General features: G+C 40.4%; 1 protein-coding gene across 1 annotated transcript in view; it reads left to right on the top strand.

The window, feature by feature from the left end:
* The window catches only part of PHEX (phosphate regulating endopeptidase X-linked), a 201,450-nt gene that overhangs the window by 152,089 nt on the left and 29,757 nt on the right, over window positions 1–19,604 (top strand). Inside the window, exon 16 of the mRNA XM_030843712.2 lies at window positions 15,267–15,321. Coding sequence (XP_030699572.1) covers window positions 15,267–15,321 — 55 coding nt within the window. The remainder of the gene's footprint in view (window positions 1–15,266; window positions 15,322–19,604) is intronic.

The raw sequence follows: 19,604 nt of genomic DNA, 5'->3' as shown, positions 1-19,604 counted from the left end.
TGGCCATGCTGCGTGGCATGCAGGATCTTAGTTCCCCGACCAGGGATCGAACCCGTGCCCCTTGCAGTGGAAGCGCGGAGTCGTAACTGCTGGACCTCCAGGGAAGTCCCAGGTCTTCCTGCTTTTAGTAGGAAGACATAAGCTCGATGGGAGACCTTGAGTGCCACTGATTTAGTTGTATGACCTTGGTCAAGGTGTTTCTCCTTCCTGACCCCTCTTGTCCTCATCTGTCACATGTTGAGGTTACCCAGTCCACAGAGTTTTTGGTAGGATTTAACAAGATCAATTTGAAAAGTGCCAGCATATTGTCAAGGTCAGCGTTTTGTATATCAAAAACTGGCACGCCCGCCACTAATGCCTGGGATAGCCAGTCTGTCACAGGATACACAGCGTGTATATGAAGATTGTGGGAGGGGCGTATTTTGAACTTTTGTTCTCAGAAGGTTTTATACATTAAAACAATATTTTTGTACATTAAACAATTACGACTCATTTGGAAAAGTATTTGGCAGTTTGTTGATGTCTCCTATCACCCAGAAATTCCACTCTTGATAAGATGGATGGATCCTGATGCCCACCAGGAGACATGTACACAATGTTCATAGCAGCAAAAGTCTGGAAAGAACCTAATTTCCATCAACAGAAGAGTAGGTAAATAAATTGTGCTGTATTCATACAATTGAATATTGCACAGCACGGGAAAAGAACGAAGTGCTCCATGCTGCAGTGTGTAAGAATGCCGCTGACTTAATGGTGAGTGAAACACTGCGTGGTTCCATTCGTATGAAGTTCAGGAACAGGCAAACAAATCTGTGATCTAAGTGATAAAAGTTAAAATAATGGCTACCTTTGTTTTGGGGGGTATTGACTGAGAGGGGGCATAGGAAACATTACCTTGATCTGGGAGGTGGTTGCACAGGTGATACTTGTGTAAAACACTCACTGTGTTCTACCATTAAAATTTGTTCCTTTACTGTATGTATGTAACACCTCAACATAAACAGTAATACCCCCATTCTCCCTTAAAGATTTTTAGAATAGCGTGTAGCATGCATAGACATTTGGGCTTATGACAGTTCACCTCAGGCCAAGCTGCCAGAGGTGTGGACGAGGGATCGGCAAATGTTCTCTATAAAGGGCCAGATAGTAAATATTTTTGGCTTTGCAAGCCATATGGTCTCTGTTGCAAATTCTCACCTTTGCCATTGCAGCCATAGACAATTCATAAACAAATGAGTGCGGCTGTGCTCCCGTGAAACTGTTTACATGGCTGTAGTTTGCCAATCGGTGATGTAGAGCACTGTGAGAGGATGGGATCTAGGGACCCTCATAGCGTGTTTCTGACCCAGCTTCCAAAGTACTTTGGATCTAATCAGGTGGTCTTACGGGAGGCAGGAGGGTGAGCCTGAGGGGAGAGCCGCTTACATTTGGTTTTCATTTCCGCTAATATAGACTGGTCTTTAGAATAAAATTCATTTCATGTATTCAGTATCAATGTGTATCTGCATAGTGCCTTATAACAATATTAGTTTTTTATCTTCGTAGGTCTCAAATCATATCAAGGAATTATTTTAAGCAAACAAAACCTTGGCTTGAAAACAAGCAAGGCCTAAGGGCTAAAACCAATGATTTTTTATTATCTTTGCTCTTATACACAAGGGATTTAGTTGCCTCAGTTTAATCACAGATACTCTGCTAAGGAAGATAAGCCTTTGTGCAGAGGCTGGGCTAACGCTGGCATCTAACTATAAAATTAATCCTGAAATCAAGCATAGATTTGTTTTGCTGTTAGGGAAATAACTGTGTTTCAGACTGGTAGAACTTCTCATACTTTGCTGACTCTGCCTAAAACCATAAAGTAGAAGCCAAGTTAGCAAATACTCACCTGTGGCCTCTACTGGACTTTAATGAAATTAAATCCCTGAATGCACTTGACAATCTATTTGAGTAGAATTGGAAAATAATCTCCCATAGTTTTGGAGCTACAAGGAAGGAAACTTAAGTGGCCACCTAATCCAGACTTCTCATTATCTAGAAGAGATCCTGACAGAGCAATTCTTAGTAATTTTTTCGCCTTATTCACTTAATATTTATAGAGCCCCCAGTGATTCTCGCTTCCCGTGTGTTCACACCCCTGTGTAGTCTCTCCAACACTGGATAAGGCTGACCTCTGTAAGTAATAGGATACTGTGGAAATGACAGGGTGTGACTTCTGAGGCTGGGTCATAAAAGACATCTGGCTTCTGCCTTGCTGTCTTGGATTGATCACTCTGGGGGAAGCCAGCAACCATGTCATGAGGGCCCTCAGGGAGCTGGTGGAGAGGGCCACATGTGAAGGACCTGAGGCCTCCTGCCCATGACCAGCACTGTGTGCGCATGCCATCTTGGAGGCGTATCCTCCAGTCCAGCCAAGCCTTCAGGTGATTGCAGCCCACGCTGACATCTTGACAGCAACCGCTTGAGAGACCCTGAGACAGACCACACAAATAAGCTGCTTCCGAATTCTTGACCCAGAGAAACTGTGAGATAGTAAATGTTTATTGTTTTGAGCCACTATGTTTTGGGATCCTTTGTTATATAGCAAGAGATAAGTAATACAGACATTACAACTTTCCAGGTACTGAGTTCAGTGCTAGGTTTTTAATACGGTATGGTGTAGTGGTTAAGAGTGTGGGCTTTGATTTTGAACCCTGGCTTGGCCACTGATAACTTGCAACCTTGGGCACGTTACTTAACTTCTTTAAGCCTCAGTTTAATTATCTATAAAATGGAGATAATAGTAGTGACTATCCTATAGGGTTGTCGTGAAGATTCAAGGTGATAATATATACAAAATGCTTGGAAGAGAAACTGGTTTGTAGTAGGTAGTCAATAAATCTTAGCTGTTAGGATTCCTTGCTTTTGAGAAGCAGGGAGAGACAGACTTGTTACCAGTCATTTATAAGACATCATGGTGAGTGTGCAACAGAAGGCTGTGCAGTGCATCCTGGGAGCCGCGGAGCAGTGTGTTAACTATCTAGGGGAGTGAAGGTTGGCTTCACGGTGAAAATGGCGTTTGAGTGGGCTTTGAAAGGAGAAAAATTCTGTAGGCAAAGTAGGTAGGTTGGGACATGCAGAAGTACTGGCTGGTGCAAGGGCAACACACGCGGAGCATGGAGCAGGAACGGGTGGTGAGATGCTCACAGTTGCTGGGGCACAGACTGCATGTGGTAGACGGGGGATGGGGCAGAAGGCATGACGCGAGGTGAAATGTAGCAGAAGTAGATGAGGACCTTGTAAGCCGTACTGAGGAACAGGCCATAGGGAACTGGTATAGTTTTCTTTGAGAGGCAGGAAACTTAATTTTTGGTTCCTTGGTCTTAGTCTTAAAGATCATGGCTTGGAAGATCATGGCTTGGAGACGGGAAAGATTGAGACCCCCTATGCCAGCTAGGAGTTTGGCAGGTGGTTCAAGAGAAGGATGGGGAGGGTCTAAACCTAGGCAGTGGCAGCGGTGAGGGGAAATAGGGAATGGGTAAGTTAAATCCCAAAAGATTGTTCTCAAATAATTGTGTAGTGATAATACAGGTAGTTTCCCAACTTTTCCACTGATGCTTTGAAGGACTCCCATAAAATGGAGAGCATAATTGCGCTGTGCAGCCATTCTTCACTGAGAACCATTAATGTGCCAAGCATTGTGCTGGATACTTTAGCATATGTTGTCTCTAATCTTCAGTAGGTCTATCTATAAGCTTGATACTATGGGTCATTTTACAGAAGAGGAAACTGAAGCTCAGGGAGGCCAAGTAACGTGCAAAAGAGCACACAACTAGTAAGTTGCGGAGATGGGAGTATAACCCAGCTTCTCTGATTATGTGCTCTAGGTCTTCAGCCTACACTGTTCAGTGCCAGATAAGAAATGTGAGAATTACATGAAATGATACATGTGAACACACTGTGAAAAAGTTGAAAGCATGGTATAATTGTATGTTAGAGTAATCATTATATTCTGCCCTCACCCGTGTAGTGGGGGATTGTTTGTTTGGTATGGAAACAAGATATTATGGGATGTGGGGACAGCCAGGGGATGAGGATCAGAAGGTCAGGCGGTCTCCAGGTCATGCTGATTTCATGTCTTAAAGGGCTGTCGCATCAAGCAGCAGTTGATTATTGCCGTCTCTAAGAGTGCTGTTCTCTGCAAGCCCTTTGGCTATGCCCGTGATCTCCTTCCATCCTTGGATTCCGATGGGGTGGGGACGTTATTTGAGAGATTTCATAAGCTACCTTAACAAGAATATTTTGAGCTACTCTCCCAAAACGTTGTCCTTCACAAAATTTACTCTGAAATTAAAAAAAAATTTGTTAAGTGAGTTGAAGTTAAGTCATGAGCAAAGTTCAAATAGTTTGCAGAATTGCCACATGATGCACTTGGCAAGGTTGTGGGACACCTGCTACAACTATTTTCAGATGCTCTTGTCCTGGTCTAGTCAAGGACTCTGGACGCCCTAATACAGCCCCATGTCTCTAAGGCCCGACCAAGGAGGCGGCTGAGAATGACATTCTGGGTAGTGCCACCGAGGGACAAGCTGCCTTTCAGTGGGAAGCCCTGCAGTCTCATGGCATTCCTGTAACTGTTGAGTCCCAGGACCGATGCCTGGAGGGACGCATTTACCACCTGCTGTGCACTTGTGAAAACACTCTCGTGGGGCAGGACGCACGCTGTTTCCAGGCAGAGGACTGGGCAGGTTCGCTGCAGGGCTGGTAGCAGAAAGCACAGAATGGCTTTCAGGGTCAGTTTGATTCAAGAGGTGGGGGGTGAGTGGGACACACACTGGGAGCGACCTGGCTGTGAGCCCAAGTGAGCAGAGCATCAGGAAGCTGGAAAGGAGCCATGGCCAGGGAGTCAGGGAACAGTCTCACTAATTGGTCTTGAAGGTCACAGTCTCACTTGTCCTCCCTTGAAAAAAATCAATTGTCTTTGACCCTTAATACAAAAGTAGTTCACATTTACTGTGGAAAATCTAGAAAATTTTAGATAAGCTAAAAATATTTTTAAAGTTAATCATAATTTAAAAATAGCTACAGTTAATAATTTTGTTGAATCTCTCTCAAACTTATGTTTATCTACATACTTAAAAATTGAAATTAACTATGGACTCGTCCAGTTAAACTGTTTTTTCCCACTGAAAGTTGTAACAAGTATTTTTTTCATTTGTCACATATTCTTCTAAGTTACCATGCAGAGTATTCCACCATATAAAAGCACCTTACTTTCTTTAATTTCCTACCGAAAGACGTTAAGGCTGTTCCACTATTGTTAAAAAACCCCCCAAAACTCTGTGATGAGTTTTGCGGCTAAGTCTTTGTGCAAATCTGAGACTCTTCTTTAGGGTAGATTCCTAGATGTGGAGGAATTGCTGAGTCAAATGGTATGCTCAATTTAAGGGATTTAAAAATATATATTATCCTACTTCTCTTGAGAAAAGTGGTACCAATTTATATTTTCACTAACAATAGATGAGATGGGTTTCTTTTACCATCGTAAAAGATACTGTTAGGCATCGTAAAGATACTGTTGGAGGAGATGAATAGAGACTCAGTTTTTTTCTTTTTCTTTTTTTTTTTTTGGTCTAATTGATAAGGGGAAAATGTTAGTCACATTTTCATTCTTGAGACCATTATCTCACCCCCAGATATGGCTCAGTGACCCCACACAGGCATTTGTTGAGCATCTGCTGTTTTCCCAGGCCTGGACTGAACATCACTTCCTCTAGTGTCAGTTTTGAATACCTAGGACAGCAATTGTGTGCATGAAAGGACTTGTTGGTACGTGAGTAGAGTAAGAGATACTGAGCTGCATAGTGGTTCTCAAAGTGTGGCCCCTGGATCAGCATCACCTGTGATAAATGGGCTTTACCTGGTCCCATCCGTGACCTACCAAATCAGAAACTCTGGGGGTGCGCCCAGCAATTTATGTTTTAAGAAGATTTTAACCATCAAACCTCCACTAGATGCTGAAATTCGAGAACTGCTGAGCTATAAAATTGCAGTTCAAATGCAAAAGAGGTCAAACTTGGTTGGGTAAAGGTAAGGAGGCTAACTTGTCCTGGTTTGCCTGGGACTGTCCCAACTTTAGCACTGAAAGCTCCACATCCCAGGAGCCCCTTCAGGCCTGGGCAGACAGGGATGGTTGGTTATGCTGGTAAAGAAGAAGGGGTTCTCTATGTTGCAGCCTGGAGGTAATTCTGGCAGGAAAAGAATAGAAGAGCCCGAAGAGTAGATTTCAAGACGGAGGGCAGATTTTAGAAGCTGCTTTCAGCTCGTCAGTTCTAGGCTGATAGATCTGGTGGCAGGAGGTTACCTGCAGGAAGCCGGCAGATGGCTAGGGCATCTTGCTGGATCCCTTGACATGAGTCACAGCTGTTAGAACTTGATATTTTCTGGAAAGGGGAGGGTTGGCATTCACCAAATTACTGCAAGATGCCAAATTGAAAAAAAAGCCACTATTAATCTTAGCAGTGAGATGACAATGAAATCCCTTTACAGCAAAAAACATAACCAAAAGTGCTTTGTAACTGCAGCAATTTCCATGTCCCTACTGATGGCCCCCTAGATTCTAGAAGAATGGTATCTGGCTTATCTGATTATAAGAACTAATCCTGAATAAGATGTAACACTCATTCTCTCTTAGAGTGAGCATTCATCCTGGATTTTCCAAAGCAGTTGCAATTAAAACTGTTTTTGTCCTTTTGTACAATCATAATTTATAAGCCGTGTAAAATTTCAGTTTTGAAAGAATAGTCTGCAAAATTATAATAAAAATATCTAGTCATATGTTATGAGCACAGTGTTGAGGAGCAGTGAAGAGAGGAGAATGAGACAGGAGGGCTAATTTATATACATCAGTTATTTTTCCTAAACCAAGGTTTCTGAACTTGTTTGCATATTAGAATCATCTGGGGAACTTTGAAAACATACTGCTGCTCAGGGCTCCATCCCAGACACTGTGGCTTGATAGGTCTGGGGCAGGGGCTTGGACATGGGTATATTTTTAAAAACCTCCCCGAGGGATTCTAATGTACAGTTGGGGTTGAGAATCCTTATTCTGATTGAAGCCAGTGGGTCTCAACTAGGAGATGCACCGAAATAAGTGGGGGCCTGTTGAAAGCTCTGGTCCCTACTGATCTTACAAATTTTTTACCCATTAGCATACACACGTGTACAGATAACCCCTTTTCCAAAACACGCCTATGAGTCTACTCCCGTGTATCCAGTATTTCTTTACTGACTTTAAAAGACATTTCAATTAAAAATACACTTTTAGAGAGCTTTGGTATCAGTTCATCTTCCTGTTTAGATTTTGCAAAATGGAATTTTTTTTCTAGTTACGTCCTTTCCCCCTCACTGGATTGTAGGTTCTTTGAGGACATTTGTATGTTCAAAACTTACCTGAGTGGCTTGGAACATCATAGGTGCTCAGTAAATGTTAGTGGTCACTGGTTATTTATGGAAGTTGCATCATCATAACCAAACCAAACTTCTCCCAGTAGTTTTTATGATGGTATTTAAATATATTAACATCTCTAAAATTAGAGTCATAAACTATGTTCACTTAGTGAACTATAGAACTTGGAGCTATTGGGCAGGACAAATAAAATAAACAAGTCAGCAGAATTAACTACAGGTGAATCTCACCAGGAAGTATAATAATGTTGCTAAGATGGTACATCAGCAGTAAGCCTTGGGATGTAGATTGATACATGGATTAGTTCAGTAATATAAGCATATACTTAATGCTTTTGAAAATAACTGTCATGACATGTACTAGAATAAAGTCACATTAATACACCAATAAATCCATGCAAAAGACCAAACATTCTGTTATTTGACAAGACTAATAATATAATACAATGTATTGATACAGTCAGCCCCTCAATAAAAGTATGACAAACACCCATAGTGATACACACTCAATGGAAAACCGAAGTACCTCTCTGGGGAAAGCACCTACAGCAAATATGGAAACAGATTTAATTAAACAGTTGAGTGTGCACATTGGCCTACACATTCTCAAGCCCATTGGATTCTCCTTTAGAACCTCCCCGCTGTCAACTTCTTTTGGACTGAATTTACTTTGTCATTGGCCCCTGGCTGTGCCACTTCTGCCCCTGAGGCCGCTGGAGAGATCCTAACTGAACAAATTCAAATAATGCTACTTCCTTCAAAGGAGTCAAAAGAGAGACTGAATTTGAGTGAACTGCTCCCAAATTTAGATGGAATTTGAGTTGCCTTGCACCATACAGTTGGCCCTCCATATCTAAAGGTTTCATCTGAAGGTTCAACCAACTGAGGATTGAATTCCACCCTTGGATATGGAGGGTATTAGTAAATTTTCAAAAGTTTGATGGAGAGAAAGGGAAGAAGCAGGTGCTCTGGGTTTTGAAGACTGGTATTGAAAGTTGGAGGTCTCCCATCTTGTTAAATCTGACCAAACACGGAAACAACATGTTTCCAGTCTGACTACAGTTGTCTTAAAGTTGTCAACTACAGTTGACACTTACAAATCACCATTTGTAAGTGTCAATATATAAAAAACAAAACCCAAAACTTACAAGTAACAAAACGTTGGAAGAAAATGCTTTCAGAATACTTGCCACATGATAACTTTCTTGAACCACACACTTATGGATATGGAACTTAAAATTAATGTGGCAATTATGTGAAAGCATACAAAGAGTGTAGGGAAAAGAGATTATCTTCATTCAGTATTGTTAGGACCAAAGGACTCTGATCTAAATCAGTATTTTGTGTGATTTTCTCTTTGTAGCATATGCCATAAAACCATAAAAGGGAAAATATCCTACTTTTATTCCTTGGTGTTACGGAGGGCTAAGAGGACATAGGGTGATGGAATTTGCATGAAGCTAGACAGAGCTTTTCATCTTGTTAATATTTGCATTCTGATTAAGAGTTTATTGAAAAAAATGTGCAAACTTCAAAACCGCACTAGCTCGGCCATGATTGTAAGGGAATGGAACCAACAGAGTACCTAATCTAGAAGGTAAAGGAAAACCAGAACTTGAATAATGGAACATAGCCCCATTCTGGTATTGAATATGGAAACTTCAAGGAGTAGCACATTGGTAGTACTAATAGTGTCGTGTAATGTTTTAGACTGTGGCTAACACGCACTCATAGTTATAGGTAATGTTTAACCCCAGTCACCGTTTAGAGTTTCACGAAGTGCAGATTCCATTCACTCAACAAATATTTATTGAGTGATTACCACGTGCCAGGCATTGTTTTGGAGATATTGCAGTGAGAGAATGGTAAAAATAAAAGTCCTTTTGTTATGGAGCTTGCATTCCAGTTGGGGAAAGACAGACAATACTTTATAAAGGATAAGTAAAATTTAGAGTATCATAGATGGTGGTACTATGATGAGCTATAAAGCAAGAAAGGGGGGTAGAATAATACTTTCCTCCTTTAAAAAGCACTAGGGAAGGCCTTAATGAGAAGGAGGTGACATTTGAGTAAATATCTGAAGCTAGTTTTGTACATAGTAGTGGGAAGTTCTGGGCTGGGGGGGAGAGGGGTGGGAAAAAAGGGAAATTATTAATTTTTTCCCCATCTCTCCATACAGTTTGAACTCTCTATACCTGAGGCTATATGTTTGTTTTCTTAGGTCTGAGCTGTGGGACAATGGGCTAATTCTGTTTTTTTCCTCTATATTCGCCTCTACTAAAAAACCTAATTAATGTGATTTTACACTAGTAAAATGGACACTGAAACCCAGACACACTGAGGCATTTAACTTTTCCTGGAAAGATACAGCTGCAGTTAGGATATAACTTTATGACTTTGAAGACCGACTAGTTGAACCTGACCCACTGAATGTGATCAGTTGTTTGGCAGTTGTGTCCTAAACAAAAGCACTCTATGGTCACCATTTTGCTAAGATTCCAACTAGGTTAGTCAGTATTCATTGATAGAGTTATGAGAAATGCCAGTAGAAACAAAAGGCTGACCCAAGTAGAAAGCCTAAAGCAGGCCTTGTGATTTTCCTACACACAGATTTGAGAAAGAGAATTTTTTGCTACCAAAGAGTGAGGTTGTTACAACATATAGATACCAATATTTTCTTTTGTCAGAATGTTAGTGTTTGGAATTATTTAACCACAGTCTGTATTTTTGCTTGAAATAGGAATTTGCTGGTATTGACAAATGTATGAGCAAAAAACTACTATGTAAGCTTAGTTAACTATAAACTGTTTGGAATAACCTTTAGAAGAAATTTCTGTAATACACACACCTGTTATCTCTAAAAGAGTTCATTTTATTTTCTTAAATATTTATGTATTTATTTATTTATTTTTGACTGTGTTGGGTCTTCGTTGCGGCATGCGGGATCTTTCTTTGTTGCGGCGCACGGGCTTCTCTCTACTTGTGGCTCACGGCCTCCAGAGCGCACGGGCTCGGTAGTTGTGGCGCGCGGGCTTAGTTGTCCTGCGGCATGTGGGATGTTAGTTTCCCGACCAGGGATCAGACCCGCGTCCCCTGCATTGGAAGGCGGATTCTTAACCACTGGACCACTAGGGAAGTCCCTAAAAGAGTTCATTTTAATTATACAAGTTGATTACCTTTGATTAATCAATATTTAAAACATTACATTTATGTCCAAAGCCCCTTTAACCACCCACCACCCCAAATCCCATTTAGCTCCAAGAGGTAAGTAACCACTATGACCACTTTGGTATGTATTTTACAGACCTTTTCTGTGAATTTTCATACATATACTCAAACTGATAGGATAGTTATCTTAAATATATAAATGGCATTTATATATCTATATCTATGCCTTGCTTTATTCTAACAGCATTTGTTCGAGAGTTTCCCACGCTAGAATATGGAGACCTGCCTCTTTCTTTTCATTTGCTGCACAGCAGTCCATAATATGGTTATACCATCATTAACACATTCCCCTCCTGTTGAACATCTAGGTTGTTGCACACTTTCCTCAGTTACAGCAATGCAGCAATAAACATATTTAGCCATAGCACCACAGTGCATGACAGCCAGTGACTGGGCCGTGGTTCTTGAAGTGTGGTTCCCAAACCATCAGCATCACATCACAGGGGAACTTGTTAGTGATGCAAATTCCTAGCCACCTCTCTGGACCTACTGACTCAGAAGCTCTGAGGGTGAGGCCCAGCAATCTGTGTTTCAGTAAGTCCTCCAGGTGATTCTGATGCATGACAAAATTTGAGAACCACTGGTGGGAATATATATGTGTACATATACACATAGATGTGTATATACGTAGTCAGTTCTGCTGTAATGCGACATGTGGTCCTAAACATCACTGCACTATGCAAAACTGTGCAATAAAAGCCACAAGGCTTATGGGACAAATGGGGCTGGGGCACAGCAATCAAAAACTATCAGTGACACGTGAAAACAAAAGCTAGGAGCCTAATAAAAACTATAGCACGGTTTTACACGTGTTAAATGGGTAAATACATAAACTCTACAGTAAATATGGTGCTTTCCCTTAAAAAAAAGACCTGACGTTTGCTTGGGGAAGTTGGCATTGGAGGGCCTGCAGCTTGTGAGTTACTGTGTAGTGGTGGAAGGAGGTTTATCTGAAAAGTTTTAACACCAGATGTGGATGGGTAGGGCTTCTAACACATGGGGGACAGAGGTAGCTGGTCCATGTTGGGATGTGTGCATTTTGTGTACTCTTAAGCAGCTCAGTTCATTTGGGTGCAGTTTTCTGCTTTCATCTAGCATTTCTCATGGACAAAATTGTGCATAAGAAAATGTGAAATTGGAGTTACGTTCCAGTCTTTTCCCTGCTACTTCAATCATGTTGGAACAAATTTACCTTTTCAATACAAGCGTTATAGCAGACCTGACTCTATATACCTATGCATACATTTACACATGTAGTACACATAAAAGGACTCATACGTGACAGAATGCTATATTTACACTTAATATTTTTTTGCTTAATAATATCTGTTAGAGCCTTTTCCTTATCAGCCTGCAGTTACTCATTTTTTTTAAATGGCATTTAAAGCATTGAGAGATGACTAAATTGCTTTCCAAAATGCTTGCAAGAATTTATATTCCCACCAACATGCTTCCTACACCCTGGTCAGTATTATTAAATTTATGAATTTTTGCCAGTCCGATAGTTAAATTTCTCTTTCCTCCCTCTCCTTCCCTCTCTCCTATCTCTCATGTTCATATGTGTGCGTACATATATACACACACACACTTACATTGTGAGGAATGTCTCCCATAAATATACTGATAGAAAAAGGAGCTTGAAAAGTGTGAAATAGGTGGTGAGGCAGTGCTGAAATGGGAAGAAGAGGAGATAAAATGGATATGCAAGAAAAGATAAGAAAAGCCTATTAAAAAGGGAGGGGAAAAGAAAAAGAATTCCCTTTCCATTTATTTAATTATTTTTCACTTCTACCTTTGCTAAATAGAGCTCATTCGCTTTATGAGATAAGATATTGAGTTGGCCCTGTTGGGATTTGATCTATCACTCTTGCCAGTTGACATCTCCAAAAATGCAGCTTAAACAGTTAATCCATTCACTTCAGCAAAATGGTCCTAAGGGCATCAGATTCTTCTGTTGATCAGTGTTGGGTTCCATGGCCCTGACAAGCTGCGAAGATACAGCTGATCAGGGGAGTGTGATGGCTGCGGTCTGCGAGCCTGGGGCCTCTAACAGCAACAGCGGCAGAAAGGAGGCTCGTGCAGGTGTCAGATGTTTTCCTGTAAAGGGGTTGGCAATGAACATAAATGCTTCCAACTGGGCACATTACCAAGCAGGAAAGCCATAATGATTTAATAATTAAGTCACATTGGTCTATGATCATTGTTCTTATTGGGAAATATCATTGCTTTTTGATGATATATTATGTGAGACAGAATTTTCATATAAAAACTGTGATTTGCATATATATGTAATATATATTTGCATATATATATCCAAGTCAGAATGACTTACTAAAAGTAATCACCAAAAAGATGATGGAATATTGATATAAAGATGCCAAAGATATTTAAGAAAATGTGGAAATTATGAAGATTAATATGACATTGCCCCTCCAGAGTCAGATGCATTTTCCTTTATGTGAAAGCAGCAGGAAGAGAGAGGACTACTAGCTGGATCCAGCTCTGTTTTACAATTAGGTTTTTGCACGCTGAAATCTCAAACTATGATATTATTAAAAAAATATAAATAATATATGTATATGAATTACATAGAATTAATATTTCACTTCTAAATTAAGAATGTGCTTTCCTACCCTCACTTCTCGTAGTGTCCTGTCTTGGAGGAGAGGTAGACAGATTGTTGAGAAGGAGAGAGGGAAGATAAAACATTTGAACTCTTATAAAAGAGCTTTTAGTCTCCAGCAGCTTTGAGCAGTGGCTCTGGAGCAGGCAAGGATGTTGCAGAAGGTATCTCTCTCTCTCTGTCATTTTCTTTGTTACTATTCTTTGCATTCCCAGTTGTGATGGCTTGTAAGTGCAGCTCCTAGGATCAACCCCAGGGAACAAAATTTAGTGGTGACTTGCAATGGCACAGCAAAACAAGGCATTTCTCCCACTCATCTGCACCCAGGGCCAGCTACATAATTTGTGGGGCTTAGTACAAAATGAAAATATGGGGACCTCTTTTTCAGAAAGCAGGAAAAAGTGCTGTAAAGGGGCTAAAATATATAGCTTTGTCCTGTCTTCTACAGCCTTTCTTTCTCTAGACTTGTCACAGTATTTTTAATTTGCTATTTAATACCATTGTAAGTTGTAAGAAAAATTAAAAATTTAAATCATCAGCGTAATTTTACCATTCATCTTTATATTGTGCAATGCCAAAACAAATACAGATATAAGAACTTTTCTTTAAACAATATTTATTTATTTATTTATTTGGTTGCTCTGGGTCTTAGTTGTGGTAGGTGGGCTCCTTAGTTGCGGCTCGAGGGCTCCTTAGTTGTGGCTCGCCAGCTCCTTAGTTGCAGCATGTGGGCTCCTTAGTTGTGGCATGCAGCCTCCTTAGTTGAGGCATGCGAACTCTTAGTTGCAGCATGCATGTGGGATCTAGTTCCCTGACCAGGGATCGAATCCAGACCCCCTGCATTGGGAGCATGGAGTCTTATCCACTGTGCCACCAGGGAACTCCCCAGATAAAAGAACTTTTAACTTAGATGGAGAATTGACGAAATTGTAGTTTATATTTTCTAGCTTGTACATGAGTATGTATTTTCTTCTTGCCAGAACAGTGGAAACACTGCATAAAACTAACTCAGTTGGTTTTACTTCATTTCTTATATACATGTACATTCTACCAACACTCTCTACCTTTGGCTTACTGATGAGTAAGAAAGGACTGAAAGGAAAAGAAACTATGGGTTGTCCTGTCTTTCCCTTTCCTTCTACGTCATCATTTCGGTATATGTGGTTGACTGATACAGGAGTAAGAAAGAGTATGACAGACTTCCTTGGCCATTCATGTTTCTTAGAATGCCACTGCTGCCCTTTGGTGATCAAAGAAAATTCTGCTTCCAACAGAAAGAGCCCGAAGAGGGCTGTCAGAGCTCCCACATACTCAGTCCTAGATGTAATATGCTTACCTTGTACTCGTTTTGAGTCTTGCTGAATTCACACATTCTGTGGGTCTACTGGAGTTCTGCGCTCCCAGGGAGCATCTTGGATGCTGCATGCAAATGGAGCATAAAAGGAACCGTGGACAGGAATATTTTGCATGGCTGCTTTGCTCACATGCATGCTTTCTTGTCCCCTTGGTCTCCACTTCCAAAATCACATTCAAACATAAATTTATTAAGCATTTCATACAGTGACAGCAGAGCATTAATTTCATTGCAGGGTCCTTCTGCACGGGGGCCCCGTGTGACTGCATTGGTTGTGTGCCCATGAAGCTGGCCCTTTCTGTATCAGGGGAAGCCACAAGACAGCTGGAAGCCTCTTGCATGCGCTGTTTATGAAGGAACCCAGTTCACGGCAACCTGGACACTGCCAATAGTGTATCCGTGCGAAATAGTTTCCTTGAAACTGATGGAATGCACTGATTTCAAACTCAGTTGAATTAATGTCATCTTAGAGATAGTTGGATCTCTTAGAGGGATCCCAGCTCCATGAGGAGTACCTTTAAGATGGGCCTTTGGAACTTCAGTGCCAAAGCTAGAACCAGGTACTCATCATTAAATCAATCCCTATGTCCCTTACAATTTTGTTTGTCTTTCTCCCAGGATTTCCAGCAGGAGAGCTCCAGAAACCTTTCTTTTGGGGAACAGAATATCCTCGGTAAGTAAACTAATAAAGAAACCACTTACTGACAAGTGACAAAGAATATGATGTTTTGGCAGAGCATAGAATATAAAGTCAAAGGAACAAAGCTAGTGGTTGTTGAGCAAAAAGAAGGCATAGAACCTGGCATGGGTCGGCCCCACTCTTGCCATGTTAGGTATTTGTTTTCTGATTCTTGTTGCCAGGGTGTATGACGAGGTAGGAAAGCCAACCTATACACAGGTAGCTTTCATTTTTTATGCATTTGTTCACTTATACATTGACTCATACTAGAAAAATGTGGACCTTGAAGGATTCTTAGGATTTGAGTTGATGGGTCCAATACAATTCCAGAGGGAGGAAACAACGTGAGAAAAGGAAAGAAAATTGCTTTTCAAATAGCAAAGAGTCTGGTTTGGCTGGTCCAAGTGTGATTCCTCCATCTTCCAAACGAGCAAAGTTGCATTTCTTTGACCATTCATCCATAGTCACATCTCCTCCTTTTTTTTTTTTTGAATTTTATTTTATTTATTTTTTTATACAGCAGGTTCTTATTAGTTATCCATTTTATATATATTAGTGTATATATGTCAATCCCAATCTCCCAGTTCATCACACCACCACTGCCCCCTGGTCACTTTCCCCCCTTGGTGTCCATACGTTTCTTCTCTACATCTGTGTCTCTATTTCTGCCCTGCAAACCGGTTCATCTGTACCATTTTTCTAGGTTCCACATATATGCGTTAATATACGATATTTGTTTTTCTCTTTTCTGACTAACTTCACTCTGTATGACAGTCTCTAGATCCATCCATGTCTCTACAAATGACCGAATTTCGTTCCTTTTTATGGCTGAGTAATATTCCATTGTATATATGTACCACATCTTCTTTATCTGTTCATCTGTCGACGGGCATTTAGGTTGCTTCCATGACATGGCTATTGTAAATAGTGCTGCACTGAACATTGGGGTACAGGTGTCTTTTTGAATTATGGTTTTCTCGGGTATATGCCCAGTAGTGGGATTGCTGGGTCATATGGTAATTCTATTTTTAGTTTTTTAAGGAACCTCCATACTGTTCTCCGTAGTGGCTGTATCAATTTACATTCCCACCAGCAGTGCAAGAGGGTTCCGTTTTCTCCACGCCCTCTCCAGCAGTTGTTGTTTGTAGATTTTCTGATGATGCCCATTCTAACTGGTGTGAGGTGATACCTCATTGTAGTTTTGATTTGCATTTCTCTAATAATTAGTGATGTTGAGCAGCTTTTCATGTGCTTCTTGGCCATCTGTACGTCTTCTTTGGAGAAGTGTCTATTTAGGTCTGCTGCCCATTTTTGGATTGGGTTGTTTGTTTTTTTAATATGGAGCTGCATGACCTGTTTATATATTTTGGAGATTAATCCTTTGTCAGTTGCTTCATTTGCAAATATTTTCTCCCATTCTGAGGGTTGTCTTTTGGTCTTGTTTATGGTTTCCTTTGCTTTGCAAAAGCTTTTAAGTTTCATTAGGTCCCATTTGTTGATTTTTGTTTTTATTTCCATTACTCTAGGAGGTGGATCAAAAAAGATCTTTGTGATTTATGTCAAAGAGTGTTCTTCCTATGTTTTCCTCTAAGAGTTTTATAGTGTCCAATTTTACATTTAGGTCTTTAACCCATTTTGAGTTTATTTTTGTGTATGGCATTAGGGAGTGTTCTAATTTCATTCTTTTACATGTAGCTGTCCAGTCTTCCCAGCACCACTTATTGAAGAGACTGTCTTTTCTCCATTATATATCCTTGCCTCCTTTGTCATAGATTAGGTGACCATAGGTGTGTGGGTTTATCTCTGGGCTTTCTATCCTGTTCCATTGATCTATATTTCTGTTTCTGTGCCAGTATCATGCTGTCTTCATTACTGTAGCTCTGTAGTATAGTCTGAAGTCAGGGAGCCTGATTCCTCCAGCTCCGTTTTTCTTTCTCCAGATTTCAAGATTGCTTTGGCTATTCGGGGTCTTTTGTGTTCCCATACAAATTGTGAAATTCTTTGTTCTACTTCTGTGAACAATGCCAATGGTAGTTTGATAGGGATTGCATTGAATCTGTAGATTGCTTTGGGTAGTATAGTCATTTTCACAATATTGATTCTTCCAATCCAAGAACATGGTATATCTCTCCATCTGTTGGTATCATCTTTAATTTCTTTCATCAGTGTCTTATAGTTTTCTGCATACAGGTTTTTTGTCTCCCTAGGTAGGTTTATTCCTAGGTATTTTATTCTTTTTGTTGCGATGGTAAATGGGAGTGTTTCCTTAATTTCTCTTTTAGGCTTTTCATCATTAATGTATAGGAATGCAAGAGATTTCTGTGCATTAATTTTGTATCCTGCAACTTTACCAAATTCATTGATTAGCTCTAGTAGTTTTCTGGTGGCATCTTTAGGATTCTCTATGTATAGTATCATGTCATTTGCAAACAGTGACAGTTTTACTTCTTTTCCAATTTGTATTCCTTTTATTCCTTTTTCTTCTCTGATTGCCGTGGCGAGGACTTCCAAAACTATGTTGAATAATAGTGGCGAGAGTGGACATCCTTGTCTTGTTACTGATCTTAGAGGAAATGCTTTCAGTTTTTCACCATTGAGAATGATGTTTGCTGTGGGTTTGACATATATGGACTTTATTATGTTGAGGTAGGTTCACTCTATGCCCACTTTCTGGAGAGTTTTTTTTTTTTTTATCATAAATGGGTGTTGAATTTCGTCAAAAGCTTTTTCTGCATCTATTGAGATGATCACATGGTTTTTATTTTTCAATTTGTTAATATGGTGTATCACACTGATTTGTGTGTATTGAAGAATGCTTTCATCCCTGCGATAAATCCCACTTGATCATGGTGTATGATCCTTTTAATGTGTTGTTGGATTCTGTTTGCTAGTATTCTGTTGAGGATTTTTGCATCTATATTCATCAGTGATATTGGTCTGTAATTTTCTTTTTTTGTAGTATCTTTGTCTGGTTTTGGTATCAGGGTGATGGTGGCCTCATAGAGTGAGTTTGGGAGTGTTCCTTCCTTTGCAATTTTTTGGAGAGTTTGAGAAGGATGAGTGTTAGCTCTTCTCTAAATGTTTGATAGAGTTCACCTGTGAAGCCCTCTGGCCCTGAACTTTTGTTTGTTGGAAGATTTTTAATTACAGTTTCAATTTCATTGCTTGAGTCACATCTCCTTCTGACTCTCCTCTTCTGCCTTCTCCTCCACTTTTTTTTTTTTTAAGCCAGTTATTACTGTGGACAACTGGGGCTCAGTTTTGCTGGGGAACTGTAGAATATGCTTCAGCATGATTCCATCTCAGGAGCAAAGGAGCTGGGGTATTTGTCATCCAACTCACTTTCCATCATTAATTGAGGACTGCCAGCAGGTGTATTAACTCCCTGGCATTGCCCAGTATAGGCCTGGAGGGCTCTGGTGGCCAGAGAAAGCCCTCGGGCGACTAGTTTCAGGTGCTGGCAGTTGGAAGCTGTCAGATTGGTGTGCTTCAAAATGGTGAGTGCCCAGGGACAGCAGCAGGCATCGACAAAGCCTGCTATAGGGAAGCGCTATCATTAGCATAAATGAAAATTATCCGTGTGTATTGACCAAATCCATTAATATCATCCCAGGTCTCAGCTGCATAGTTTTCATCAGTGTTCAGGTATTTGGAATCCATTTTTTCTGTTGTTAAGATTAGAAATTTATATATATTTCCATAAAATTAAGGGTTTAGGCTAAATATTTGCTAAGCTTGCTTCAAACTAAAAAAGTCCTAGAAGTCTTTGATCCTGCTTATCATTAGCAATTTAACTGATCTTCTGTGGTTATATACCTGAACACTTGGACATAGTCTGGTTGGGTTTTGAATTTATTGGTCAATGTATTTGTTTACTGGGTCCACGAGATAATTTTCTGATATAAAAGTCAAAATGATAGAGACTTATGAAATGTTAGTGTTCAACCTTATGCTGAGTGGGAGAGAGATTTTTATTTTTATTTTTTATTTTATTTTATTTTTTTTACATCTTTATTGGAGTATAATTGCCACACAATGGTGTGTCAGTTTCTGCCCCACAACAAAGTGAATCAGCCACACACACACACACACACACACACACACACACACACACACACACGTTCCCATATCTCCTCCCTCCTGCATCCCCCTCCCTCCCACCCTCCCCATCCCACCCCTCCAGGCGGTCACAAAGTACGGAGCTGTTCCCCCCGTGCTATGCGGCCGCTTCCCACCAGCTATCTGTTTTACATTTCGTAGTGTATATATGTCCATGC

Source organism: Globicephala melas, chromosome X (genome assembly GCF_963455315.2).
Source record: "Globicephala melas chromosome X, mGloMel1.2, whole genome shotgun sequence".
NCBI classification, from domain to species: Eukaryota; Metazoa; Chordata; class Mammalia; order Artiodactyla; family Delphinidae; genus Globicephala; species Globicephala melas.
The sequence above is the reverse complement of the archived record's forward strand: the minus strand, read 5'-3'. Positions and strand labels throughout refer to the sequence as shown.